Raw genomic sequence first — 24,473 nt, 5'->3', positions numbered from 1 at the left:
TGCCTACTATACAACAAAAGATACCTGAGAGTTTTAACAACAATGGATGCAACATAATCCTCTATAATAATCCCAAGGAGGTAATTATTATTCACCAGAAATTAAACTTAACTTAAGTTTTAAGTTAATTAAGGAGTTCAAGAAATAGCCAGACCATCCTCTATCAGCAAAAACATCTATACTTACATTTAAAACTGTTAATAGTTGTTCACAAATATTTTAAAATTTTGGCTATATAAAGGAATATGCAGCAAAAGAAATCCACCTGGATTTCTCCTCCTTTCATGAATTTTAGACATGAAATGCTTTCGTAGACAAATGCCAAGGAGAAAATCAATCAGATCCAATTTCAACAACCTACTAAATTTCACAATATAACAAGGGAGAAACAATGTGTGTTACATAATTTACAAAAATGTCAAGACATTGTCATAAATCTACAAACAAAAGCGGAACAATGGTATTCTGAAACAGGGAACATTATATTATATTGATGAGTTCACAAAATATTTGGCAGAAACCAAATTTTATGTTAAGATGCTTGAATATCTATCCCAAATTTATTTTCAAAACAAGTGACTACAGAAAATAATCATTTGAGGGATTTTGCGATGTTTGGTGAAGAATAATTATAAATTACACATGTAGTTTAAGAAAATCCTAGAGCCTTAACAATAATAGAATGCTCTAGCCAAATTAAAAAGAAGTCAAAGTTTCAATAGTACCTGCTTCAGCATAAGGAAAAAGAAAAAAAAATTAATTTAAGCTCCTTTGGAATGGCTGCTTTCTTAGAGAACTGCATGGCAGTTACTATAGATATTGAATATAATTCTCTACAAAATAAAGTTAAGTTATCCTTTCATATACTATGGCTATATTTTGCCTTTTCTTGCTTTTCAAAGATTTAACCATGTTAACCATTATTCAAAATGGTTAATCATGTTAACAGCTATCTGAAAGTCAATGCCAACCAATAAAAATTTTAATAAATATTATATTTATGAAAAGACTATGTAATTTTTAAAAATTCACAAATTCTTTGTTTTGTTATTATTTCACTGTTACTTCCTTAAAAAGAGGTGAATAGTGTGATAGCAAGAACAAAGTAGAATTTTCTTTATGCTTTTGTAAGCTATTCTGGTAAAAAGAGTTTAAAAACATAATTGGGTGAGAACATTTAAAATCTAGTATCTTAGCAACTTTGAAGTATATAATTGTAGACTTTAAACTTATAGAATATTATATGTAGATTATATCTCAATAAAAAGGTAACTGAGAATTCTAAAGAGATAACAATGCTTAAAAAGTACCTTATCATTTCTGAAGTGCTTTCAAATAACTATTATCACATTCCTATTCTCACAATCTTCTTTTGAGATAAATAGAAAAGTTAACTTCATTATCCCTATTTTACATTGACAATATGGAGGTTCTAGTTGACTAATCCTACATCTCCCAGGAAGTAATTGATACCACCAGAATTTGAAATCAAGTTTCCTGACTTAACAAGTTGTCTATAGATGAGTAAATCTCAAATCTACATCTATTGTGGTAATGAAATATTTCTCTTGGATTCTCATGATAATTTCTTTTGGAAATAATATAATATTTTGTGGGAAATAATTCTCCCAAATTATGTGTGCTAATATAGCCTTCAGAATGGAATTTTCTTATGTCTTGAGAATTAAATTTTCTTGCTAACCTAACAAAAGTGAGCTAGAGAAGACAAAAATGTATCTCTCAGTTGACTCAACACAGTCACAACTGTTTTACTTGTCTCAGCCATGCTGCTGAGATCTGAAAACATTCATTTCAACATCTGACAGTATATTAACAGTCTCAATATTGTGGACTCCTGTTCAGTTTGCTATGGGCAAGAGACCATACCATTACACAAGCCAGTAGATCGATTGGTCTTTGGTAGAATCTTAGTTTAAGACTCTTTAAGGCACTGATTTATGCACAATTGATCTGATCAGCCATGCAGTCAATGTGATTTATTAGCTAAGATGGCCAAAACCCTTTTTTCTCCTTTTTCATGCAGTAGTAATTCACCTCATTAGAGGTGGAATCATTATAGGAAGCTACTGAGAAATAAGAAGTTGAACCTGCTGGCCTGACTCCTTATTTCTCCCAATCTATAGATCTACCAAACAGTAATAGCTAAGACTAGGGCTGCTGTGCATGCCTGCAAAAGCCAGTGAGCTCACACCACGGCTTAGAGATGGATGGATAGATTAAAGGGGATTCTAATATTCCTTCACTCTGAGACATTTGCAGACAGCACACTTGTTCACTTAGCTTCATGAGAAACTCATTCATTTCATTTCTAGCACACATTTCTTTCTTTATTTAACCACAGTAAGACAAATGACTTGTATTACCTTGTAATTATGGTGTTTAAGTAAACATAAGACCAACAATGTGTATAACAAGGGTTGGCAATCTATCGTGTACATGTGGATATGTGCACGCACGTGCACACACACGTCCACACAATTATACTCCCAATGTTACATAACATCCAATTCTGAATAGCCCAGAAAGATTCACTTATGGGTAAAATACACGTGTCAATTAATTTGCAAAGTTATATTTTCTATAATTTTTTTTTGGGAAATGTCTATAACATATATGGTACAAGCATCCTTTCCTCTCTTTAAGGTCTATCCCCTAGCCAAGTCCTTTATCTTAAGTCTCTACTGACCTCCTTAAAATTTATTAACAAATAGTTAAGGGAAGGAATGTAGGAGGTATTAATGGTATTAATTAATTAATGGTAGGGCCATTCCACGAGTCAGTTCTACTTTAGAACAGAGTATTTACTCAACACCTCATCTTCCTTCCATTCATTCTGCTGCTGAGAGCTCAAAGCCAGGGATCTTAACTCCAGTAGCCTCAACCATGCATTTGCCTTTGACTCAATAGAGATTCCGCACATCACAGTGATTTCATAGGATAATAGCTGCCCCCTACACCTCATCTTTTTCTAAAAGAATAAGCATTTTGCCACTTCCCTGCCTGCCCCCCACCCAAGCTATGGATGCAATAAATGAATGTGCAATACTCTACAACTAAAGATCTGACAGCCACACGCTAGAATGATTATGCAGGACAAAAATGTTAAGGGGTAGTATATTATTTCACTACATATGTGCTATATAAATTGTGAATAGTTTGATTAAGAAATCTAGATTTACTTAAACCCAGTGATGTAATTTCTAACGAAAGTATACTATAAACTCTCCCTTTGACAAATGACTCCATTAGAATATACTGAATGAATGCACAATTTTTAAGCTGAACATTGTTTCAATAAAACAAGGCTTAAAACAAAACAAAGAACAAAATAATTTGCAAAATATATGAATGTTTTTATAACTCTCCCAGGAGATAGAGCACCACCTGTCCTTATTACTAAATCAGCAATGCTAAAATGCCAACACATTTAGCTATTGAACTGGTGTGTGTGTATGCGTGTATTTGTGGTGTGATATGTGTGTTTGCATATTTGTAATCACATATTCAAAACGAGAAACCTTTACTAAAAGGATCTCAGGTGAAAATTTTTCAGTATAAGAACCAAATCAGTAAAGGAAAATACAATCTGGGATCTGGACTTCTTATTTTCATTGGATCTTTGCTACTAACTATCAAACTTTTTCTTTCATCTTCCCTATTAAAAGCGATTGTTGAAAGCAAGTGGCTTCTCTTTATTTAGATTTTTGTTTCAAAACCATGGCTGGATTAGTATTTGATAATTATCTATTTGTTAAGAGAATTAAAACTCCATGTTTATAACGCATTTAAAAATTTACATTATAAATTACATTTAGTGTGTTATAATAAAATTAGTAAAATTCAATTTATTTAGGTATAAGTCCAATTCTCCAAATAAAACCTTGCTTATGTTACTAATGGCTTAACAGAATATTTTCTTTTCCTTTAGTTAATTGTATTTTCTTAGCACCAGTGTTATAAATAGAATAAGACACTCAAGGGAAAATATTGAGCTGGTACATAGTGGCTTTCTGGTTGTTGAAATCATTCACTCTTTGTACTTGTGAAACACAAAGCACCCACAGCTCAACAAATCCCAGCATAGCACATGCCATGTCATGTCTTACTGCTTTAACATAGTCCTCACATTCTACCCTCCCAATACAGCTAAACAGCTCAATATGATGGGGATAACAACAACTGACATCATAGTCGACAGAATACAGTCTTGCCATTAAGCACATGCTGTTACTATTTAAAGAATTCAAACTTAAGAGAAGTTGGGACCACTGGGGATGAATATTTTAGCTGGAGACCCAAAATGTTCTTATAATATTGTCTCCTGTAATTTTGTTCTAAAGTAGGTATGTAATCTAGTAAAATTCTCTATGGGTTCTGCACTGGTTCAAACAGCGCGTGTACAATCTCTGCCTAGTTAAGCTACACATTTACATGGTGAGAGTGCCAATGAGTGTGTTTCATCAGACATTCCTGGAAGCTGTCTGGCCAATAGGAGTGGTTTGAAACGGTTCCCTAATCACTGTTGAAATCACTGATAGTACTGTCTGTCCACACTATGACAGACAAAAGCTGAAATGTATTAAACATAGCAATCCATCATCTTGCAGATGGAAAGCAGGAGCCAGGCCAGTTCAGAGGCAGTGACTACCCTGCTGCTTAACAAAGGCCGAAGCCCTGACACTTCAGTCCCTTGCTAGCCCCTCACGGCCACCCCTCCGTCTAAGATGAATGAATGTCATCAATGAGAGAGAAAGCCTGCTGAGGATCTCAAATTCAAACACTGTTATGTTTAAAGTGCTGTGCTTCTTAATTTTGTTCATAATCAGAACTGTTGCTTCAACGATTTTCTTCAAATATAAAAAGATAGGTATTTAAGTAAACAAATAAATGAATGAAGAGATGGACTGTGGATTCAAGAAAGTGTATCCTGGGAAATACTGCATTGGCTGGTATACCATCAAGTTTGGAGAGCTAGCTTTGAAATAAAGTTATGGTACCAAAAAACTTCAGAGGAAGTTTTTTAAAAAGTCGCTCCGTTACGGGCAAGTTTCCATTGTTGGAAGCAACTTCATAGTGATGTTCTCTTTGAATGGCCAGGGGATTGTTATTTTTAAATAAGCACCAAACAAAAATGAAACGCTATTTGCTGAAGTTCAATTCATTTTACATACTTGTTTCTAATAGGACATATGAGTCACAAAATAGCCAAAGGGACGGAAAAAACCTTCAACTGCTAACAGCACATTAACAAAGTATAGAAACGAAAGACACTTTTCTTTGGATTTCAGCCTTGTCATTTCCAATTTTCTGCTCCTTGGACATGCTTGTATTCAAATTCTGGAACATCTATTCAGCATATCAATCCTAATTAGACAATCTGGGTCTGGAAAGGATGAGAGCTGGGTCATTTGCATAATTTAATCATAAATACTCAGTGATACATATTTCCAAATGCATTTGTACAATTATCTTTTCATCCTTGGGGCAATGGTATTAATATGATTAGGCAATATTTCTGGAAAAAACAGACAAGTATGCACTCTTTTTAACTGCAGCTTAGGGCGATATGAAAAATTAATTAATTTCTGAAGAAAATCAATTTCTCTACGTGACCACATTAGACATTACTAAACCAAGACTCAGAAACCTCTCTCAATCACTACACTTTATCAGGCCCTTCTAAATTCTGATTAGTATGTGAACAATTCAATAGAAAAACTAGTAATGTATCAAAAATCATCTTAATGTATCAAAAATGTTGAAGAGATCTTTCTGTCTACTTTTCATTTCGGAGATGCTACCCTGCTTTACTTTAATGCATTGTTATTTAACCAGTCATTGAGAAGCCTGTGTTTTTAGTGAGAACACATCTTGAGTGATCTTTTATTAATGTACATTAACCAATTTCAAGGACAATAGGATAAGGTTACTTTTGAAATGCTTTCTCAAGAAATGGATTTAAATTCAACTAAAATAATCGTAATTCACACAAGACTGTTTATTACGAAAACAATGAGATAAACTAAGTTGTCCCAAAGAGTACCATTGTTATAAGAAAAACACTGTAACATCCTTAGCAGAGCTATAAGAACCCAGGTGGCTAATCTGATTTTTTAAAAAGAGATTCCGCTTTGTATGTTGATTAGTACAAAAGAAAGAAATCACATTTGTGAGTTTAAATGCACTATTCTTTTCTTTTCAGTGAAATGAAAAAGTAGAAATTACTGCATGCAAATATTCAATATTCATTTAATTTGCATAAAGGTGCTTGAACAAATTTTTGATTCTAACAAGCTCATTTTTCATGCGTTTTGTCTTTCATCCTAATCTAGCATCTGTCATTCCTTTTTGAAGTTATTATCGGCCCAATTCCCTCTTGGACATGGTTGCTGGGTGACCGGTATCTTAGCACCCACTTTGACAGGAACAGATGTGAATCTGATCAAGAGATTTCCCAAGAGTACCTGAAATCACAAACAACTTTTGTGAAAAACAAACAGCATCCCTGTCATGGGCCCTTACTTAACCTACTCCCCAAAAGAAAGAGCTAAGAAGTTACTCCAGATCAAATATACATTTTAAATTTTATATCCTAAACTTGGAACAAAATACATTTTAAAATATTATATTTTCACACTGTTGAAATTGGGGAATCCAATCTGAATCTTAACAGCTCAAAAACCCGTTCTGTTTTTGGCTAGATGTTTATAGGTAAATTTCATGCACAATTTCACTAGAGTTTCTACAAAAAAAAAAAAAAAAACAGGATTATTGTGAGGATAATTTAGATGACAAAGATGTAATTTAAGAAGACGAAATTTTGTTTGGTTGAAAAAGCTTCCAACGTTAAGTATGACATAGAATCTTGTACCAATATTGAGGATTATTCCACTCATAGAGAATTATCTAAAATATAAAACTTCCATCTCTCCTTTCATGCATTTTATAGCAAGATTTTTTAAGGTGATTTTTTTTTCTTTTTTTTTTTTTTGCAGTTCACGTGGCATACCATCAATCATTATTGGAAAGAGAGCAGCAAAGTGCCACTGGAAGACAAAAAAGGTCATAGAAACTTCATATTATCACCATTACAAAAGTCAGAATAGGTTGCCTTTCCTGAACTAGATTCTTTTTAAGAACAGCATAATGTGACTGGGTCACGTGATCTACCTCCTTTCCTTCCTTTCATCACAGTAAGAGAAAGTGAAGAGCAAGAGCCATGTTAAATCATCATCAAACTAGTTGGGTCAAACTTTCAAATTAAATATTTAATCAAATGTTGATATTTTATAAATATGGCATCAAAGTGATCTTAGGAAACATCCAAATAATTGATTTAATTTTTCAGCTTCATTCAAGTGTGAAGACAATGCAGAAAAATGTTAGCTTGTGAAAGCAAGGATTTTTTGCCACATACCAGCCAAGAAAAAGGAAAAAACAATGCATGTTTAAAACTCTAAATATTTTCTTCTTGATGATCATGGCTTATGATAGTAAGGCAAGTGGTATAGTTTCCATTGGAAATTTCAAGGTTTTTTCTCTAAGAATTGATTTATTATAAGCATTCTTACTAGGAATTTTTATGTTTGGTTCTTGCAGGAAAATAACCAATTAACCAAATGATTTTATCAATGTTAAGTGTAAAAAGAAGTGAAAAGTCTTTAAAATTATTTTAAATTTTGAATTGGGAAAGGAACATGCTACCCTTAGTTCCAAAATTAGAGATTAAGCAAACTATTACACACCTAAATTCCTCTTTATTTCGAACACATGATTAACATCAATGTAAGTTTTCCAACTTAGGCCATCCATAACTAAAGTACATGTAACTAAAATAGAAATAGCTTTTATGTACCTAATTTATCACTGACCACCTTCATTTGTTACTATTAGTAGCAAGAGCAGCTTTCTGGAAACCCTTTCATATAGTCCAACAACAACAAAACATACAGAATATAACCTTTCAAAATGTGAGTCTAAGAAAATTAAATATATCCATTAAAACTCCTTATTCTGAAGTGTTATCACAGGAAATGACTCCCAAAAAAAGTTTCCTCCCCTACTCAGGCTGACTTTTTGGTCGAAGGAAATTAATAAAAAGTACAAAGTAAATGTCCAATTAAATACATTTATGTTTAAACTAGTGATATCTAGGATATATATTTAAAAGGTAAATATTTTGGGCATCCCAGGTGGCTCAGCGGTTTAGTGCTGCCTTCAGCCCAGGGTGTGGTCCTGGAGATCCAGGATCGAGTCCCATGTCAGGCTCCCTGCATGGAGCCTGTGTCTCTGCCTCTCTTTCTCTCTGTGTCTCTCATGAATAAATAAATAAAATCTTTAAAACAAAAATAAAATAAAAGGTAAATATTTTGTTTTAAAAAGTAATATCTTAATCCCATGTGAAAACTTAAATAGCTGTAAAATTTTGATGGCACTTTGGCTTACCTGTGAAGTGTCACTTATGAATGATAATTTTTAAATTTCCTAAAAATATCTAGTTACTAAATTTGGTAGCCAAACAGGTGTTAACAGAAAAAAAAAATCAAATCTGACCCAGAAGGCTCCAATATTAAGGTTTGAATTGGGATCAGTTCATTCCTTTCCCATGGGGTAACTTGTATAAATGTAATTCTATGGTTTCATAAAAGCAGGTCAAGTTTCTATCCCTGGGGGTCTTTTGGCAATTTGAAGCATGGAAGCACTGTTGCTGGCTACAAGTTCAAATCTGCATGTACAATCAATGGTGTGAAGAAAAAAAGTCCGTGAGCAGCAGACATATATTCATCTTTGGTTATAATACACACTTATCAGAGGGTTCTTGGAGGGTAAGAATAAAGGTGTCAGAGCTCACAAGTCATAAAATATTTTGAAATCATCTTCACTTACTTATAAATAGATATGCGTTCCCGATAATGCAAAAAGTAGTATGAAATATGTTTCTTTTTAGATAACAAGATGCAAAGACGAACTTCTGACCAAATGTCATTTTGCATTTATGATGTGCAAGCTTTTTTTTTTTTTTTAATTCCACAGGCTTTAGAGGAGGCAGAATTTTTAAAGTAGTCCCTGTTTTATAACCTCCTTTCTACTTTACAAAAAAAGGTATGCATTCTTGCACTTTCACCAATGATGTAAGACTTGACAAATGCCATGGAATGATTGAGAAAGTAATTGATTTCAATTTAACTGGACCTCTATCAGGTGTTTTCAAAGACAATTACAGTCCACTGAAAGAAGTGGTAATACACATCTTCTTATGTAGACCTGCAGATTAACCCATTGACCTCATTCCTAACTCATCTCATTGATGGCAAAGCTTTTAGAAGAGCAGTCTTTTTTTTTTAAGTTATGAAATTGTTTTCATATCATTTATCCACTGATTTTAAAGGATATGCTTGCTCCAAAGTGCCAGCAGCAATGAAATAAACTAATAATAGAAATGGTGCAATGACATCAAGCGCATTAAATACTATTCCATAATGTAAGACTCTAGTACCAAATAATTTAATATCTATTTCATAGAAGTAAGATAATTCTGATATAAATATTTTCCACAGAGAATTAAAAGTACATTTTAGTTATCATAAAGTATAGGAAAATTAAGGTAAGTTTTTAATCACTGTCCTAATAACCACGTAACATTATTATAACTATATTTTAAAATATTTAAGTATAAATTACTTCTTTCATGCTTTCATTCTTCTCATTCTAAAAATTAGAATTAATTTTAAATACATTTTCTGTTGTTGTTCAGTAGAATCTTTTTTTCAGTGTCATTTTATATTTCATGAGGTTACAGAAAATAAAATTAAAGTCAATTTTTTGGTGAGTTGGTTGGCCTCCAGTCCTATGTCTTACAAGTCTGTGTGTGTGCATGTGTGTGTGTGTGTGTGTGTGTGTGAGAGAGAGAGAGAGAGAGAGAGAGAGAGAGAATACCTACACATATATACATATCTGTAAAAGTTTTTCTAACAAAGATATTATAATTATTTAAACATAAAAATGTAGACTACAAATGGGGCTAAGGTTAATAGAAACAAAGATATCCACCACAAAGACCTCTAAAATACTGATAAAAATTTTACACTTGTTGCATACACAAGGACATCTATCTTATTATAAAATGTGTGACTGGTAATAGGACAATTATAAGTGTTCTAAATTATTCATTTAAAATCCAAAGGCCCTATTAAACGACAAATTGCCTAACTCAAGAAATAAGTATTATTTCCAAGATATTTCAAATATAAAATGGGAATTAACATTTTTGGATATATCAGCATATTTTTGCAGAGCTGTGATGGGTTCAAAGATTTTTATACTTTCAGTGATTTGCTTTGTTCACACATAATATAGGGCTATGAATAATACGGTTCATTTACTGTTGCTATTAATAAAATTTCAAAATACAATCAGCTTAAGATTTTTAACAAAATACTTTGCTTGATATGTGAATATAATAAAGTATTCCTTGATTGACATATTCTAGAGATTAATTTTTATTATCTTTCCCTAAGAAATGACCAGTATCCCTTAAGTTGAATTAGCAAGTATTCACTGCAAATGCTCTCTGTGCTTTCATAAAACAATTCCCTCTCACCTAGTACTCTTTCTTTCCTGAATATGTTTTGTTTGTCCTTGTAGAAAAGTATTGTTTTACCTGCTGTGACTGAAAGAGCAGTCTAATTATTTAGAACCCTTTGATAGCTTATAAATTCAAAGATAAGTTACACTGTAACTTTTTAATACTTTACCTCTCCATTCATTTATTCTAAGGAAAGGAAACATTCCACAAGTTTTCAATGTTACTAACCAAAAGTAACCAATATACTTAGTTTCTATTTCATTATTGCTTTGTGAAAATCATACCTGAAAAGCATATTCATTTTTTTTTTGTCAAACATATACTACCTTCAAAATCCACTGCAGGATTATTATAAATCTACTTACATTAAATTCCATTTATGTTCTTCAGGTCATAGTAAATAGTTTTGACATCCTGCTAAAAACATGCAATGCATTCCAGGTATTATTTCATCTTATATAATAATATGTTTTAGATGCTTCACCTAAGCTGTCCTTTATAAATCACTGCTCTCTAAAACTTTTTTAAAAGCAAGTAGCTATTCAGTGTGTTGCTGTGCTACATAGTATTAGACATTTCAATATACTTATAAGTACAAAAATGTAAGAGCAATTAAATAATGATATAGTGAGTTTTCCAGTTTAGTAAGTTGTCTTTGACAACTTTCACTCAAGTCCCGTACATTTAAACGTGTAAAAGAATCCCAGCTTGATATCCTGGCCCAGCTCCAAGCTAATTTGAATCAGAAAGCAACAGGGCCACACCTTTAACAAAATTCAGTCACTGGCCACTTCAATATCCAATTTAGAAAAACCTACAAATGAATTTGTTTAAATGGGTTAATTAGAATATAAAGTAAATTCAAGTCAGAATTCACAAGAAATTTAAAGTGTACTTGGTTCAAGGTTCCTGATTTTAGATCAAGTAGTGATTTGAGTCATCTTCTTTATATGATATTTTATATAACATATGTAGATTATAAAATATTTGTATATATAAAATATATGGCTACATATATACATATTTTGCAAAGTAATGATAAACTGGGCAATTATCTGCTATTTTATTCAACTAATTTTAATTCTATCATTACTTTGCAAAACAGTAAGATTTCACTGATCGCTTAATTGACTAATTTATACTGAATGGATAGAAATTCTGTTCATAGTCATTTGCACATTTAAATATAATCATGAACTGTAATACGCACACTCTAAAAATTCTTAGAATCCTTTCAAAGTAAGTAGGTACATCAAAATAACATGACCACTAGTTAATCTAGCAACGAATAATTACTGGACCAAATATAAATATACTAAATTCAGTATTCTTGTTTTCCAAAGAAATAACTTGGTAAGCTAACCTCACTATATGAATGAAGTCATTTCTGTACTGTGGCGTATACTGAAAAGCATGCATCAACAATTAAAAGTTACTTTGAAAGACAGTCACTGTAGAAAAAAATTACTTTTGACTGGAAACACTTCAAAGTGAGAAGAAAAGTAAAGGAATTTGAGCACAATGTGGGCTCAAAGAGTCTCTGCTATGCCTCAAACACATATATGTGAAGATCAGAGCCTTAATAAATAACACTTATCTGAGCCCTATTTGGTGGGCTTTTAATTCAGGGTGTTTTTCATTAAAAAATAAATTATTGAACATAAATATAATGGAAAAGAGGTCCCTTAATGCAGCCAAAGCCTAAAAATATAAATATAAGTGTATTTTTAATGTATTCTTAGCTAGGATTTTTAAGCTGTAGCATTTAAACAAGACTACACATGTATGTATGTATATGCATAACTGACCAATCACAATGAAGTAACTCAGTGGTTACAAGAATGGCACATGGTACATGTAACGTCATTCTATTCTTATAACAATTCAAACATAAAATGATAAAATTTTATCTTAATTACATATTAAAATACCCAAATAGGTAACATCAACTTTTTTACATTCCCTGTCATTCTATAACTTGATGTGACCTTCTTCCCCTCTGGTGAACAATCTGAAAATGAAATTCTTAAAAGATAAAATTCAGGCCAGCTCTAACTTTTTTAAAGAACCAAATAACAAAAACCTTAAAATCAAAATGTTTAGTGAAATCTAGAAGACTCACCTGTACCTATTTAGAAGGCTTACTTCGAACTAATTTCTTCAAACAAAGATTCAAAGGGAAACAGTTTACAACCTGCAAGAGTTGTATTTCTTGTATTTTGCAATACATGGGTTCTATGTTGCTAATACAATGCAATTTAAATGATTATTTTACTTGATTAACAAAGGCAATTGTATGAAACGATTCAGTAAAATAACTTGGAAAGATAAAATAATACTAATTGACAGTCAAAGCACAAATTGCTCCTAAAATAGCAACTACTTGGTTGCACATTAAGCTAATTTACAAATGCTACTTACATTCCAAAAACAAAACATCAAATGAGAAACAATAAAGCATATTATGTTTTCGTATGCTGGTGAATCACACATGGTAAATCACCAAAGAGTAGAGTGATTTATGCTCAAATCCAGCCAAGACTTTAATCAATATTGGGTGTCACATCTCAGGAGGTTGGGGGAGGTACTGAGGCAAAAAAGAGAGTGGCTAATATTGGTGTCAGTAATTTATATGCAACTTCCGTGAAATGTAGATTAAACAAAAAATAACAACAGATTTGGACTAATGAGATGAAGGTTTACAAATTCTGTGTTAAATGTGATACGGATAGTTTATGTAAGGAACGGAGTTTCGAAAAAAATAGTCTATTTTACATAATATTTGCAGCCTCCCAAAATAAAATATGCTATGTGCAAATCAAATTAAGTATCTCAGAGCATTAACTACTTATCTGTGGAGTTCAGAAAGTAAACCATCTTCGTAACTTGTGCACTCTTTACAATAATGACTGTGTATTATTGGAGACTAACTCTAAGGAAAACAACAGGTTTGAAAAATACCCAAATAACTCAAGAATTTGTAGTATGCAGTATAATTTGATTGACCAAGGCAAATCTTAGGTTTTGCCTAACAAAATCTTACATTTTGTTTATATATTAGTAGTTAAACTATAATTTACCAGCATTTTAAAAGTATACAGAAAAATAAGTGGTGGAACCCAACTTAAACTTTCATATTTTACGCCTTTCTCTTCTAATTATGTCATATTCTTTAGGAAATGTTATAAAATGAAACATTAGACTTTATAGGAGCTATTAATTGATTGTAATACAAAAACTTCAGAAGCATAGTCTCTCTTCATTTGAAGTAATTTTTAATTTTTCTGTGCCAAGTATTGTAATTATCTGTTAGAAGCGAAATCTGTATTTGTGTTGAAACTTTCTGTTACCAATGCAGAAATGCATAAGTCTGTGCCACTGAATACCATGCAATGGAGGAAATGTTTCATAAATATAGACTGGTTCAGTTTGCCATCTTTATTAAAACTCCTGACAAAACAGGGCCAAGAATTGGAAAATATTCTGTATTTCATATACTAAAATTGTATCCGTATATTACTACTGGACAAAAAAGACTTGAAAAGTCTTCTAGTTTGCTGCCTATGGATGGTATTGACTTTTAAGACAAAAGAATACTGTTTGTGAATATATCTATATGCATATAAAATGTCCGATGAAAACTAACTGGACTCCATTTAAGTTAAAAAAACTCCACTAATTCAGGGCTACGTAAGACCCAAAACATAATCTGGTTTGAAAGATTCTGAGACAAAATCACCCTCTGGCAATATTTTAAAAATAAACATTTTAGATAACAAAATACAGCAGTCACGTTTTATTACCTGAATTCAAAGAAAATTGAATCCTAACCCAAATCTACAAACAAGCCACTGACTCATACAAACACAGACTTGACCATGTACATAATCACTTTTCTTTTGTTGTTGTTGTTTACTGGTTACCAGTTAATTAAGTGACCTCTGTTGCACCAGCCAAGTTCAAGCAACTAATGTTTAGTTTAAAAATAATAATTCGAGGAAGCTGATCAAGGTCAGACTCTATCCTTTGACAACTTTTAAATATATTTCCTGACATTCTCTCTCATTTTTCAGACTCTTACGTTCAGCTTTACCATCAAGCAGGTGATAGTCTCTGTTTCATCTCCTTGTGGTAGTGACAGATGGCTTCAACATTTATTCTAGTTTTTAGAGATAGCATACTGATGCAATAGCCCCAAGCAAATTAAATCCACTCTGAGGTTTGTCACCAACTTACTGGGCCACTTTGAGCAAGTTTATGAACCTTTTTTTCTTTAACATCATTTTGGTTTCTCAGATTCTCTGGTATCTAAATGCTATTAAGAATCAGGGTTAGATATATGTCCCGTAGAAAGATGAGAGTGCTAAGATTTGATGTTTCTTGCACACACTATATACAGTGTCTTATATAGTTTGCCTTTTTGTTCAATTTGTCTTATCTTCTGCATAAATTATTCCTTTAGAAAATCTCTTTAATAGCCAGAGGAGAAAGAAATCAGAATGAAAGAAATCAATATACCTAGGTGAATGAAAAGGATCTTAACTGCAAAGGTGGAAACTGGATTTGAATGGAAAAAGTAATTCTAGTTCTGTAAATTCAAAATGCAAAATATTGTAGGTATTGCTTTCAAGGTTAAGAAATAAGACAGTGGCACTTGTAATGATCATTAAAAATAGTAATATAACGCAAAGAGTATGTTTTGGTGAGAGGGAGTTCAACCATAAGTTTTCTATTTTTTTTTTTAGTCAGTGGCATAGTTAGGAAAACCTAGGTAGAGATCTCCAATTACACATCTTCTAAGGTTAATGACTGCAGCATTTGCATGTATATAGGTTTGAGTAAGGCTTGTAGTGGATAAAAGATCAAAAGGCAAGCGTAAATCAACAAAGTTACCACATTTAACTTAAAAATAACCTGAAATTGAGTTTTAGAATAACATACTTCACTGTAAAGTATTAAGACCAGGTGATTGAAATATAACTAGAGTATTGATGAAATATTTTTGAAGGGATAAAACAGTTCTATTGTATAGAACTTATCTTGCCTGTGAAAGTTTAAACTCCAGAGCTATTGTTAAACTCAGGGGAAAACCAGTAATTAAAACATTTTTTTTTTGTTAATAACTTTAAAAATATTCTCCACCCATAGAGTGAGGACTTCAATCCCAAACTCCAGGCAAAAATTTCAGGGGAAAAAAAAAAAAAACCAAAGGAATAATTGTAAGAGACACAACACTACCTGCTTTACACTGATGATAATGTTGCTGTCACTGGAGGAAGTTTTCTCTAGCAATTTTTTTGTGTTATGTGAAATGGTCATTAATTATCTAGTACAGTATGGGCTGTAACAAACACACAAAGAGATTTCAAGAGCAGAGTGGTTTGATTACTGAAGAGAAAAACAGTAGCTCTTCACCAATTTACTGGATAGGTGGACAAATTTTATAACAATCGCATCTGAACTGGCTTCAAATTCTGACTAGCATTCTTCAGAACAACTCTAACGATTTTCTGCCCCGATTCCAGTAGTTTTAACTATAGATTGCTGGCAAATATTTTATCTTCTGGACGTCCAAGGACTCCAATTATCTCAGTAAATGACGTTTAGCGATCAAGATTACGCCTCAATCTTTACTGCCACCTGTCCATACTCTTGGGCACGTGCGCGCGCACACACACATGCACGCGCTCTCAGCATTTACCCAAAAAAATAATAGAAATGGAGGTTCAAAACCCAAACCCACACCCACGCCCACATGCAAAGAATGGCAAACCAACAAAGAAAAGAGTTTCTGGCTGGGTCAGAATAGGACATTTTTGCAGGGCCGGAGTTGGGAGAGTCCTTTTCGCCCTGCAGCCTTCCCGGGGCACTAGCCTGAAGTCTTCCAAGGAAGGAATAAGCTGGGGCTTTTTCACCCCTGCTTCCTTCTGGTCTCCCCCTACCCCTATTTCCTTCCCACCCCAGCTCACACCCTAAGGAGAGTACTACTCTGTTCCTTCTCCTGGTCTTAAAACTTATTTGGAGGGTACCGAAGTCTCTGCGCCAATTTAGCGCGCAGTTCCCACGCGCCCGCTCCTGGTGTCTAACTTTCTCTACTCTCTACCTCCTGGCATCCCAGCTTGTCCCCCTGCTCCGAGCCGGGCACAAGGCGGAACTGGGAAAGCGGGTGGAAGGATCATTTCTACCCCGAAACTGACAAGCTACCCCACTCCCGCCCCCTCTCGGTAGATCCTCCCCCAGTGATCGTCCATTAGCATAAAACCGGTCGGGCCAGGCACCGGCTCCCGGGGCCTCCAGGGTTCGCGCGCTTTGCCGGGCGGTGGTAGCCACGGCACAAGGTATTCAGGTCTGCGGAACATCCCAACGCAATGCTTGCATTGCACCTGCTCATTGCTTGAGCTACTAACCTTTAAAATAATAATAGTAATAATAATAATAATAAATAAAGAAGAAGAAAAGAAAAAGAAAGAAGAAGAAGAAGAAAACAGTTTGGAGAGAGAGAGAGAGAGAGAGAGAGAGAGCGCCTTAGTCCTCCTTCCCCATCTCTCCAGCTCAGCTTGCAAGAGTCCCAGGCGCTCCATCACCTCCCCCTACAGAAGGAAGCCTGCTGGCTCCCTCGCATCTGCCCCGGGGCTAACGTGCCCCTTCGTCTCCTTTGCACGAGCTCACCCGCGGACACACGCACACGTGCGCGCACACACAGACCCCTCCCCTCAGCGGGCTTCCCTTCTGGGCTTTGGGGCTGAGCTTGCCTGCGGGTCCCTCGGGATCGCCCCGGGCCTCTCGGCCTCCGAGGCCCTCCCCCTCCCGACCTCCGCGGGGCCCACTCCCGCGGCTTCCCGGCCGGTCCCCCCGCTCCCGAACCCGGCGGTCAGGGTCACGACCTCTCGCCGCCCCCGGGGCCAGCCCGGCCGGGGCCCCCCTCGGCTCGCGGTGGAGCCCGGGCCGGAGGGGGCGCGCCCACTGGGGGCCGGCGCGGCCCAGGAAAGGGGCTGTGGCTCCTGCCCACGCACCGTCCTTCTGCTCCTTCCCGCCCCCTCCGCCCCGAGGCTCGGGGTTCCCGCGCCCCACCGCAGCCGAGCCCCAGCGCCCAGGCGAGCGAGGTGCGCACCGGGCGGAAGAGCGAGATGTGGGCAGGGCGAGGGGCCACCTTCTCCGGGGCCGGGGCCGGGGGCGGCCGGCGAGCCTCGAGCACGGGCGGGAGAGGGGCGCGCGGCTCGAGGGCGCGCGGAGCCCGCGGCGCCGGCAGGGGAGGCGGGAGGCGGGAGGCGGGAGGCGGGAGGGAAGGGCCCCCGCTCCTTACCTTGCGTTGGTGCAGTCATTGTAGAGGGTCTCGAAGTCCTTCCTGGAGATGAGTTTGCAGCGGTTCACCCCGGGCTGGATGGCGCCCAGTCCCCTCAGGATGCGAACCTGCTCCACATTGCACACCACCGGCGTGATCTCCAGCCGCTTCAGCTTGGTGTAGACCGTGTGCAAGCCCCCCACCAAGTGCTTCAGGAACAGGTCGAAAGCCTGGGGCAGGCAGATCAGCTCGCAGCCCTCCACCGTGAAGGAAGCCACTTTGGCCCCCCTCAGATCCACCATTTTGCACTCATTATTCTGAGGGGTGTTTTCCACTGGGGACGGGGTCGAGTACACGGGTTTCCCGGGGAGGGGGCCGCAGCTGCTGCTGCTGCTGCTGCTGCTACTGCTGCTGCTGCTGCTGCTGCTGCTGCTGCTACTGCTGCTGCTGCTGCTGCTGCTGCCGGTGCTCGCGTTGATGGGGGTGCTGGAGGCGCCGCCGCCGCCAGCGCTGATGCCGCCGCCGCCGCCGCCGCTGCCGCCGCCGCCGCTGCTCGCGGCCGCCAGGCTGGGGTTGCAGTTGCCGCCGCCGCCGCCTCCGTTGCCGCCGCCGCCGCCGCCGCCGCCGCCGCCGCCGCCGCCGCCGCTGGAGGTGACTGTGGCCGCCGCCGCCGCCGCCGCCGAAGCGATGGGCTCCGGCCGGAACAGAGTTGGCCCTGAGGCCGCCGGGGGCCCGATGGACGGAGCCGGAGACGAGGTCGCCGACGAGGTGGAGGTGGTGGTGCCGGAGGAGGAAGCAGACGTGGAGATCGGGGGTTGAGGGGGGACCAGCTGGGTCGGAGGGATCAAAGCCGCCGGCACTGCCATGGTCACATAGAAGGGGACGCGAGGAGAGAGCGAGAGGAAAAGTTGCCACACACCCCGGGGAGGGCGGAGGGGGCCGGGGGGGCGAGAGGCAGCTAGAGGGGCGGCAACAACAACAACAACAGCAACAACAACTCCGGGGGAGAGCGAGGACGGGAAAGGGAGCGAGGGGGGGAAAGAAGGAGGCGAGGGGGCGAGCAGGAGCGAGCGCAGGAGGGGGAGCGCGGGAGGCGCTCCGGAGAGAGACGCACAAAAGTGTCCCGCAAGTCGAAAGGCGCGTCCTCTCCGGGGGCTGGGGTGGGGGCCGGGGCGGGGGCGGGGGCGGGGGCGGGGGGTCTGCGGCTGCCGTGCGGGTCCCGCTCTAGCACAAAGTTAGGGGCGAAGGTGGGAAGGAGGAGGTTTGCAGGACTCGGTGTCTCCCCGGCAAGTACATTGATCAAAGATTGAGAGGGGAATGACAGAGAGAAAATGAGCTGAAAAGTGCAGGCTGCCGGCTGGACGAGTTGTTGTTGTCACACGGTGCAGAGGGGAGGAGCTCCGGAAACTTGAAATACCCTTTGAAGCCGCAAAAACCTCACTCACTAGTATTAACCCAAATTATCCAACCAGGAACTCGGAGCAGACACTCCGAGAGCGCGAGACACAGAGGGAAGGCGAGTGAGGGAGAAAAGGAGGGGAGGGCGCGGAGGGGGAGGGGGAGGGGGCTGGGGAGAAGGGGGGGAAAGAAAAAAAGAAAAGAGAGGAAAAGAAAAAAAAAAAAAAAACTATGCGAGGGCCGGAGAGGAGAAGCCGGGGACGCAGAAGTGGCGATCGGAAAAGGAAAAGGGAGAGGGAGATGATCTGCTGCTTCTGCTGCTGCTACTACCGTTAGGTTGCATGTCTAATGTTCCATCTCGTCCGCGACGGCTCGTAATTCTTTTTTTCCCCCAAAACCTTCTAAGCAATCGCCTGCCAACTTAAAGACGAGCCAGAGCGCTCTGAGCTCGCCTTCAAGGATTTAGGATGTTATCACCGCTTTTTTTTTTTTTTTTTTTTTTGCAATAAGATATAAATGCAAACACAGCCCCTCACTTGATGATTATTAAGAAATTATTTTCAGGAGGATTCACATGTAAGCAAAGCCTCTGTTTTCTGCCTCTGATTGTTTTTACTCTATGTATTAGGTTATTTGTTCGCGTGAAGATAGTGAAAATTCCAGGACAGCTTTCAGATGCGGTGGGAGGGGTGGGGGGGAGTCAGTCTGAAGTCACTTAAAGAATCGCGGAATCCTCTGTATTCAGTTTCTTATTTCCTGATACATTTGATAGATTGTGGAAAGAAAGAAATGCTTGCCACGATGTGCATCGTTCAGAGTAACTTCACTTTCACCCCAAAGGCAGGTCAGAAATGCTCATTTTCCATAGAGGCTTTTTGAAGACAGCTGGCATCCTTGAAGATTTAGAAAGTGGAAAACAAGGAAACACTGATTTTTTTTTTTTTACTTGCCTAAAACTCTGTAATTAATTCACCTGTCTTGCATAGAAAACAACTATCCTCACGTTAAGACCCAAGGCTAATTGCCAGGGTGTCACATGAATAGCACATTTGCTTTCATATTTGAGAAGTTTTCATTGTATTTTGGGAAAGTCCTTTTCAGTTTGTCAGTAAGAACGTGTTTTGTAAATAATGAAAAGAACAAAACAAGCTCACCAGTTGACTTGCGAAGGCAGAAAGGATAGCTGTGCTTAGAAGCATTAGGCTGAGTTGAGACTGACTGTCTTCCTTTTTGCCTTCCTCTCTCCTTCTCTTCCCTTTCTAACTTGTTGCATGGAGGTATTTTTTGCAAGGATTTTTGACCAACACATGATCTGAACATAGGTCAAGTTTGTTCTCTATTTGTATCTCTAGGAATCTTAAATAATTGGGCTTTAATCCTGCCTACACATGTCTATTAACTTCACAAGATAGAAACAATGCCTTAGCATTGGGCAGATTTAAAAAATAAACCATTAGCATCAGGTTCACAGTGTTGGGAAATTTCATAGTGAAATTCTGCCATTTTGGTGCTGAAGTGATTATCACATTTCTCTTTGTCATTTTAATTCTCTAAACTTTTTGAAGTTTAGTGTCAAAAGGTACAGGAAATGTCTAACAGAGAAATATGGCACCACTAACTAATTTGTCTAAGTTTCTGCTAAACTTTTGGGGGCACAGCAGTTGTATCAGGAGGCTTTTCTGAGTCATAAGAATTCAGAAAATTGATTGTTACCAAAAAGTAGATAAACTTCTACAAAGATAGCTGAAGTTTACGGTTGTTTGGCGTAGCCAATGTATTTTAATACACTCAAAAATAATTTATATTACTTTTTCACTGCTATCAGTTCTCCAAAATAGGGATTCGATATATGTCACATACATCAAAACACCACATCAAGTGTTTACACGTTTTAGAAAATATTATCTTTTAAAAAAAAATGCCAGATTACTTTGTTAATAAGTAGAGGGGAAGAAGAAGATATTGAGTCCTGAAAAAGTAATCTTATTTTGGAATTGTATGCACAACTTTAATAAACTCTGATACAGTTTGAAATGCTAAACTTCAGTTTCCTGATTTTTAAATTCTAGATCCAGAAATGGGGAAAAAAATCAGAATTAAGTGCTGAAAATCTGCCCTTAACCATTCTTATTTCTCACGTTTCCATTTCTCACTGCCACTCGCCCAATACCTGCCATATTCGGAAGCCACAGGCAGGAAATAATAATAGCTGACCAAGTCATAATCCCACCCAGCTTCGAAGCAAACTCCAAATTTTCTGCAGGGAATCCTGTGCCTCCCAGCACTCGCTGCGTTCAGATGTGGGGCTTGGGGCATTTACCCCTACCTGAAAGGGAGCTCCCTTCCCCCTCACTCCCCACCTCAGGTCTCTAAACCGTTTCTGGGAACTACTACTTGCCCCTTTGATCAAACAATAGGATTAGAAAAAGCATATAATGCAAATTAAAATAGGTAGAGAGGAAAAGCCTCAAATATTTTAAGATTTAAGATTCTTTCCTTTTTTTTTTCTTTTCTTTCCTTTTTTCTTCTTTTTGAGAAATGTTACCAATGATTAAGGCAAACAGTATTTAAGAACAGCAGATAAATCAACTCCACAGAGATTTCAAATTCTCACTCTTTCAAACACTGCATCTTTAGCTTTCAAAGCTTTTGTCTTGTTTGTTTATTGTTTTACATCTCTGGCTGTGTCAGGTCCTCTCCCTCCATCTCATCTTTTCCAACCTGCACTCAATTTGCATAAGCAAAACTCAAAGTACTGTAACTGATATTAGAAAATTCTCCCTGTGTTTTGTGAAGACGTATTGTGCTGAAATCAATAAGACTGTTTAAAATTCAAAGACCTGCAAATCGTTCTGTTTGTCCTTTGATAGGGCCTGTGCTGATTAAAATGCTACCAAGAAAGCTTAATTGCTGCACTAATTAAGAAGTCTTTAATTTCTTTCCTAGGTTGTCGTTTGAAGCTGAGCTTGTACCAGTTCAGGGAAGGTATTTTCTTCCCTCCCTCTGCCCCCTCTTGGCCCCTCCCCCTTCCTCCCCGCTCCTCCCGTGCCCCCGACGACATCCCAATGAATGGGAACTAATAGACAGAGTGGTCTCAGGTCTCACCATCTATTACTTAACAAAAATCGACACAGGATACAGAGTTCAGGGCAGTATGAAATGCAGTTTTCAGAAGAGCTGTAAGGTTGCAGGAGACAGTAGGGAAATACAGAGTAGCTGTTGCAGCTAAAGTCCCGGTGAATACCTGGATGACAACAGGCACTTTAGCTCCATGATGAGGGCATCCTATTTGGTTAAAAGGGGCAGTCACAAGGAAATGCTTCTACTGAAACAGGGAAACATAAAAATGTATTTTCCAAACCTGTGGTTTAAAAAAGAAGAATAAATCTGTAGAAAGGAAGATTTATAGTTGGGATTTGGTAAGTATCATTTTAATTTATGAGTATAAAATCATGAATTCTATGGGGATTTTATTTTTGACCCTTTTTATAACCCAGGGTGGCATAGCGCTGTATTACATCCTTTCCATCCTTTTCTATTGACCTATTTTATTCACTGATTTCTCAAGTGGGGAAACTGACTAAATGATTTCACAAAGCTTTCTCTGTAATCAATAGTCATTTTTTAGGTTTATTCATGCTGCATTATAATTCTGGTAAATGACTGCAAAGCAGAAGATTGTAGGAAAGATACAAATATTGACAAAACCAGGATAAATCGTGTCTTTAAATCTTCAGAGTTTGTCTATAGCAAATGATACAGTTATTTGAAAGAAAAAGATTGAAAATGTATATTTCATGGAATATAAAAAAAACAAATGATTGAGTAACTTAAAGACAACACAGATCTGCATATGTTTCTTGTCTATCTCAAAATTTCCTGAAAGCTTTGAGTATCCTCTTTTTATAGCATCACTAAGTGAAACAGAAACAATTTGGGCATGTGCACAAAGGCAAGAAGAAAAGGTCCATTACAGTTTTATTCTTTTAAGTTTTTCCCAAGTTCTATTGGAAGCATGCACAGAAAAATACAGATATATACTCCAGATATATACTGAATTCCTTTCAGTGACAGGACAAGGAGATAACACGCTTAATAGATTCAAAGGGAGATTTACCATTCCGAGCACGACGTCACTCTAATTATGTTTACTCTAATTGAAAGCAAGGTTTTTTGGAATCTGAAATTACTTTCAGAATTTTTTTTAAATAATGCAAGTGGATCAAATGTTGATCACAAGCATTTCAATCTTTCAAAATGTATTGGAAAATTAAATGAAAAGTGGAGTTTGGTACAAACAATGCCCCAGGGCAAAAAACAACTAACACTAGATTTTCCAGTCCAGCCATAACACAAATCAATTTGAGCACACTTCTATGGCCAGACTGCCAGATTGTTATGACTGCTAATTCACTCAATCAAAGAGTGCATTAGCACACCCGGCACAAATAGCTTTAACAATAGAGTGCACTTCTGAACAATTCTAAGATATATCACTACGGAGAATGAAAGAGGAAGATCATTTTTACATCTGCATATTTACTAATGGACCTGTTTCCTTAATTGGACAAAGAAAAAAAAAAAAGACTGAGATAAACTTCAGGCAGAGGTTTATTAAAGAGCTATCTAATTTTGGCAAATCTAGAAAGATATCAGGGTACCAGTAGTTCACTGACTTTGTTAAACGTTTCTCAGGAGAGAGTCCAAAATTGATGTTTGCACTTCAGTAGTAAATCATTGAAGATTGAGAAATTATGCCAAGTAACTCTCTCAAGCCTTTTTAACTTAGACACTCGGCCTCACCAATCAGCTCAGCAGATACACTTTGACTGCCTTCAGTGCAGACTTCTCTACTTCTACACTTTCTGCCTCTGCCTTTCCCCGCTTAGGGTTCCAACTTCTGACTTGTAGTGACTCTAACTTCCACAGGCTTCCCTCTTTTCCAATTCCCTGCCTCTCTGCAAGAACAAGGAGTAAGACTTTTATCTCACGGATACACTCTCTAATCAGGCGCAGAGAGCTTGGTGATAAATTACCCAAAGGACAGAAGGTGGGGGAGCTGAAGGTGAACACGCTATAACTTGAAGCACTCAAACTTTACATTACAAACTTCCGTTCTTAATAAAGAAGCGGTTTAAATGGTTATAAATAACTTTGACCCGTTTTACAGCATGGAAATGCATGGAC

General features: G+C 37.7%; 1 protein-coding gene across 1 annotated transcript in view; it reads right to left on the bottom strand.

The window, feature by feature from the left end:
• DACH1 (dachshund family transcription factor 1) overlaps nucleotides 1–19,817 on the bottom strand; it is a 423,674-nt gene extending 403,857 nt beyond the window's left edge. The window contains exon 1 of the mRNA XM_041731156.1: nucleotides 17,910–19,817. Coding sequence (XP_041587090.1) covers nucleotides 17,910–18,754 — 845 coding nt within the window. The 5' untranslated portion in view covers nucleotides 18,755–19,817. The remainder of the gene's footprint in view (nucleotides 1–17,909) is intronic.
• Between the last annotated feature and the right edge of the window lie 4,656 nt (nucleotides 19,818–24,473).

Source organism: Vulpes lagopus, chromosome 16, assembly GCF_018345385.1.
Source record: "Vulpes lagopus strain Blue_001 chromosome 16, ASM1834538v1, whole genome shotgun sequence".
Lineage (NCBI taxonomy): Eukaryota > Metazoa > Chordata > Mammalia > Carnivora > Canidae > Vulpes > Vulpes lagopus.
Note: the sequence above shows the minus strand (reverse complement) of the source record. Positions and strands in the feature narration are given on the sequence as shown.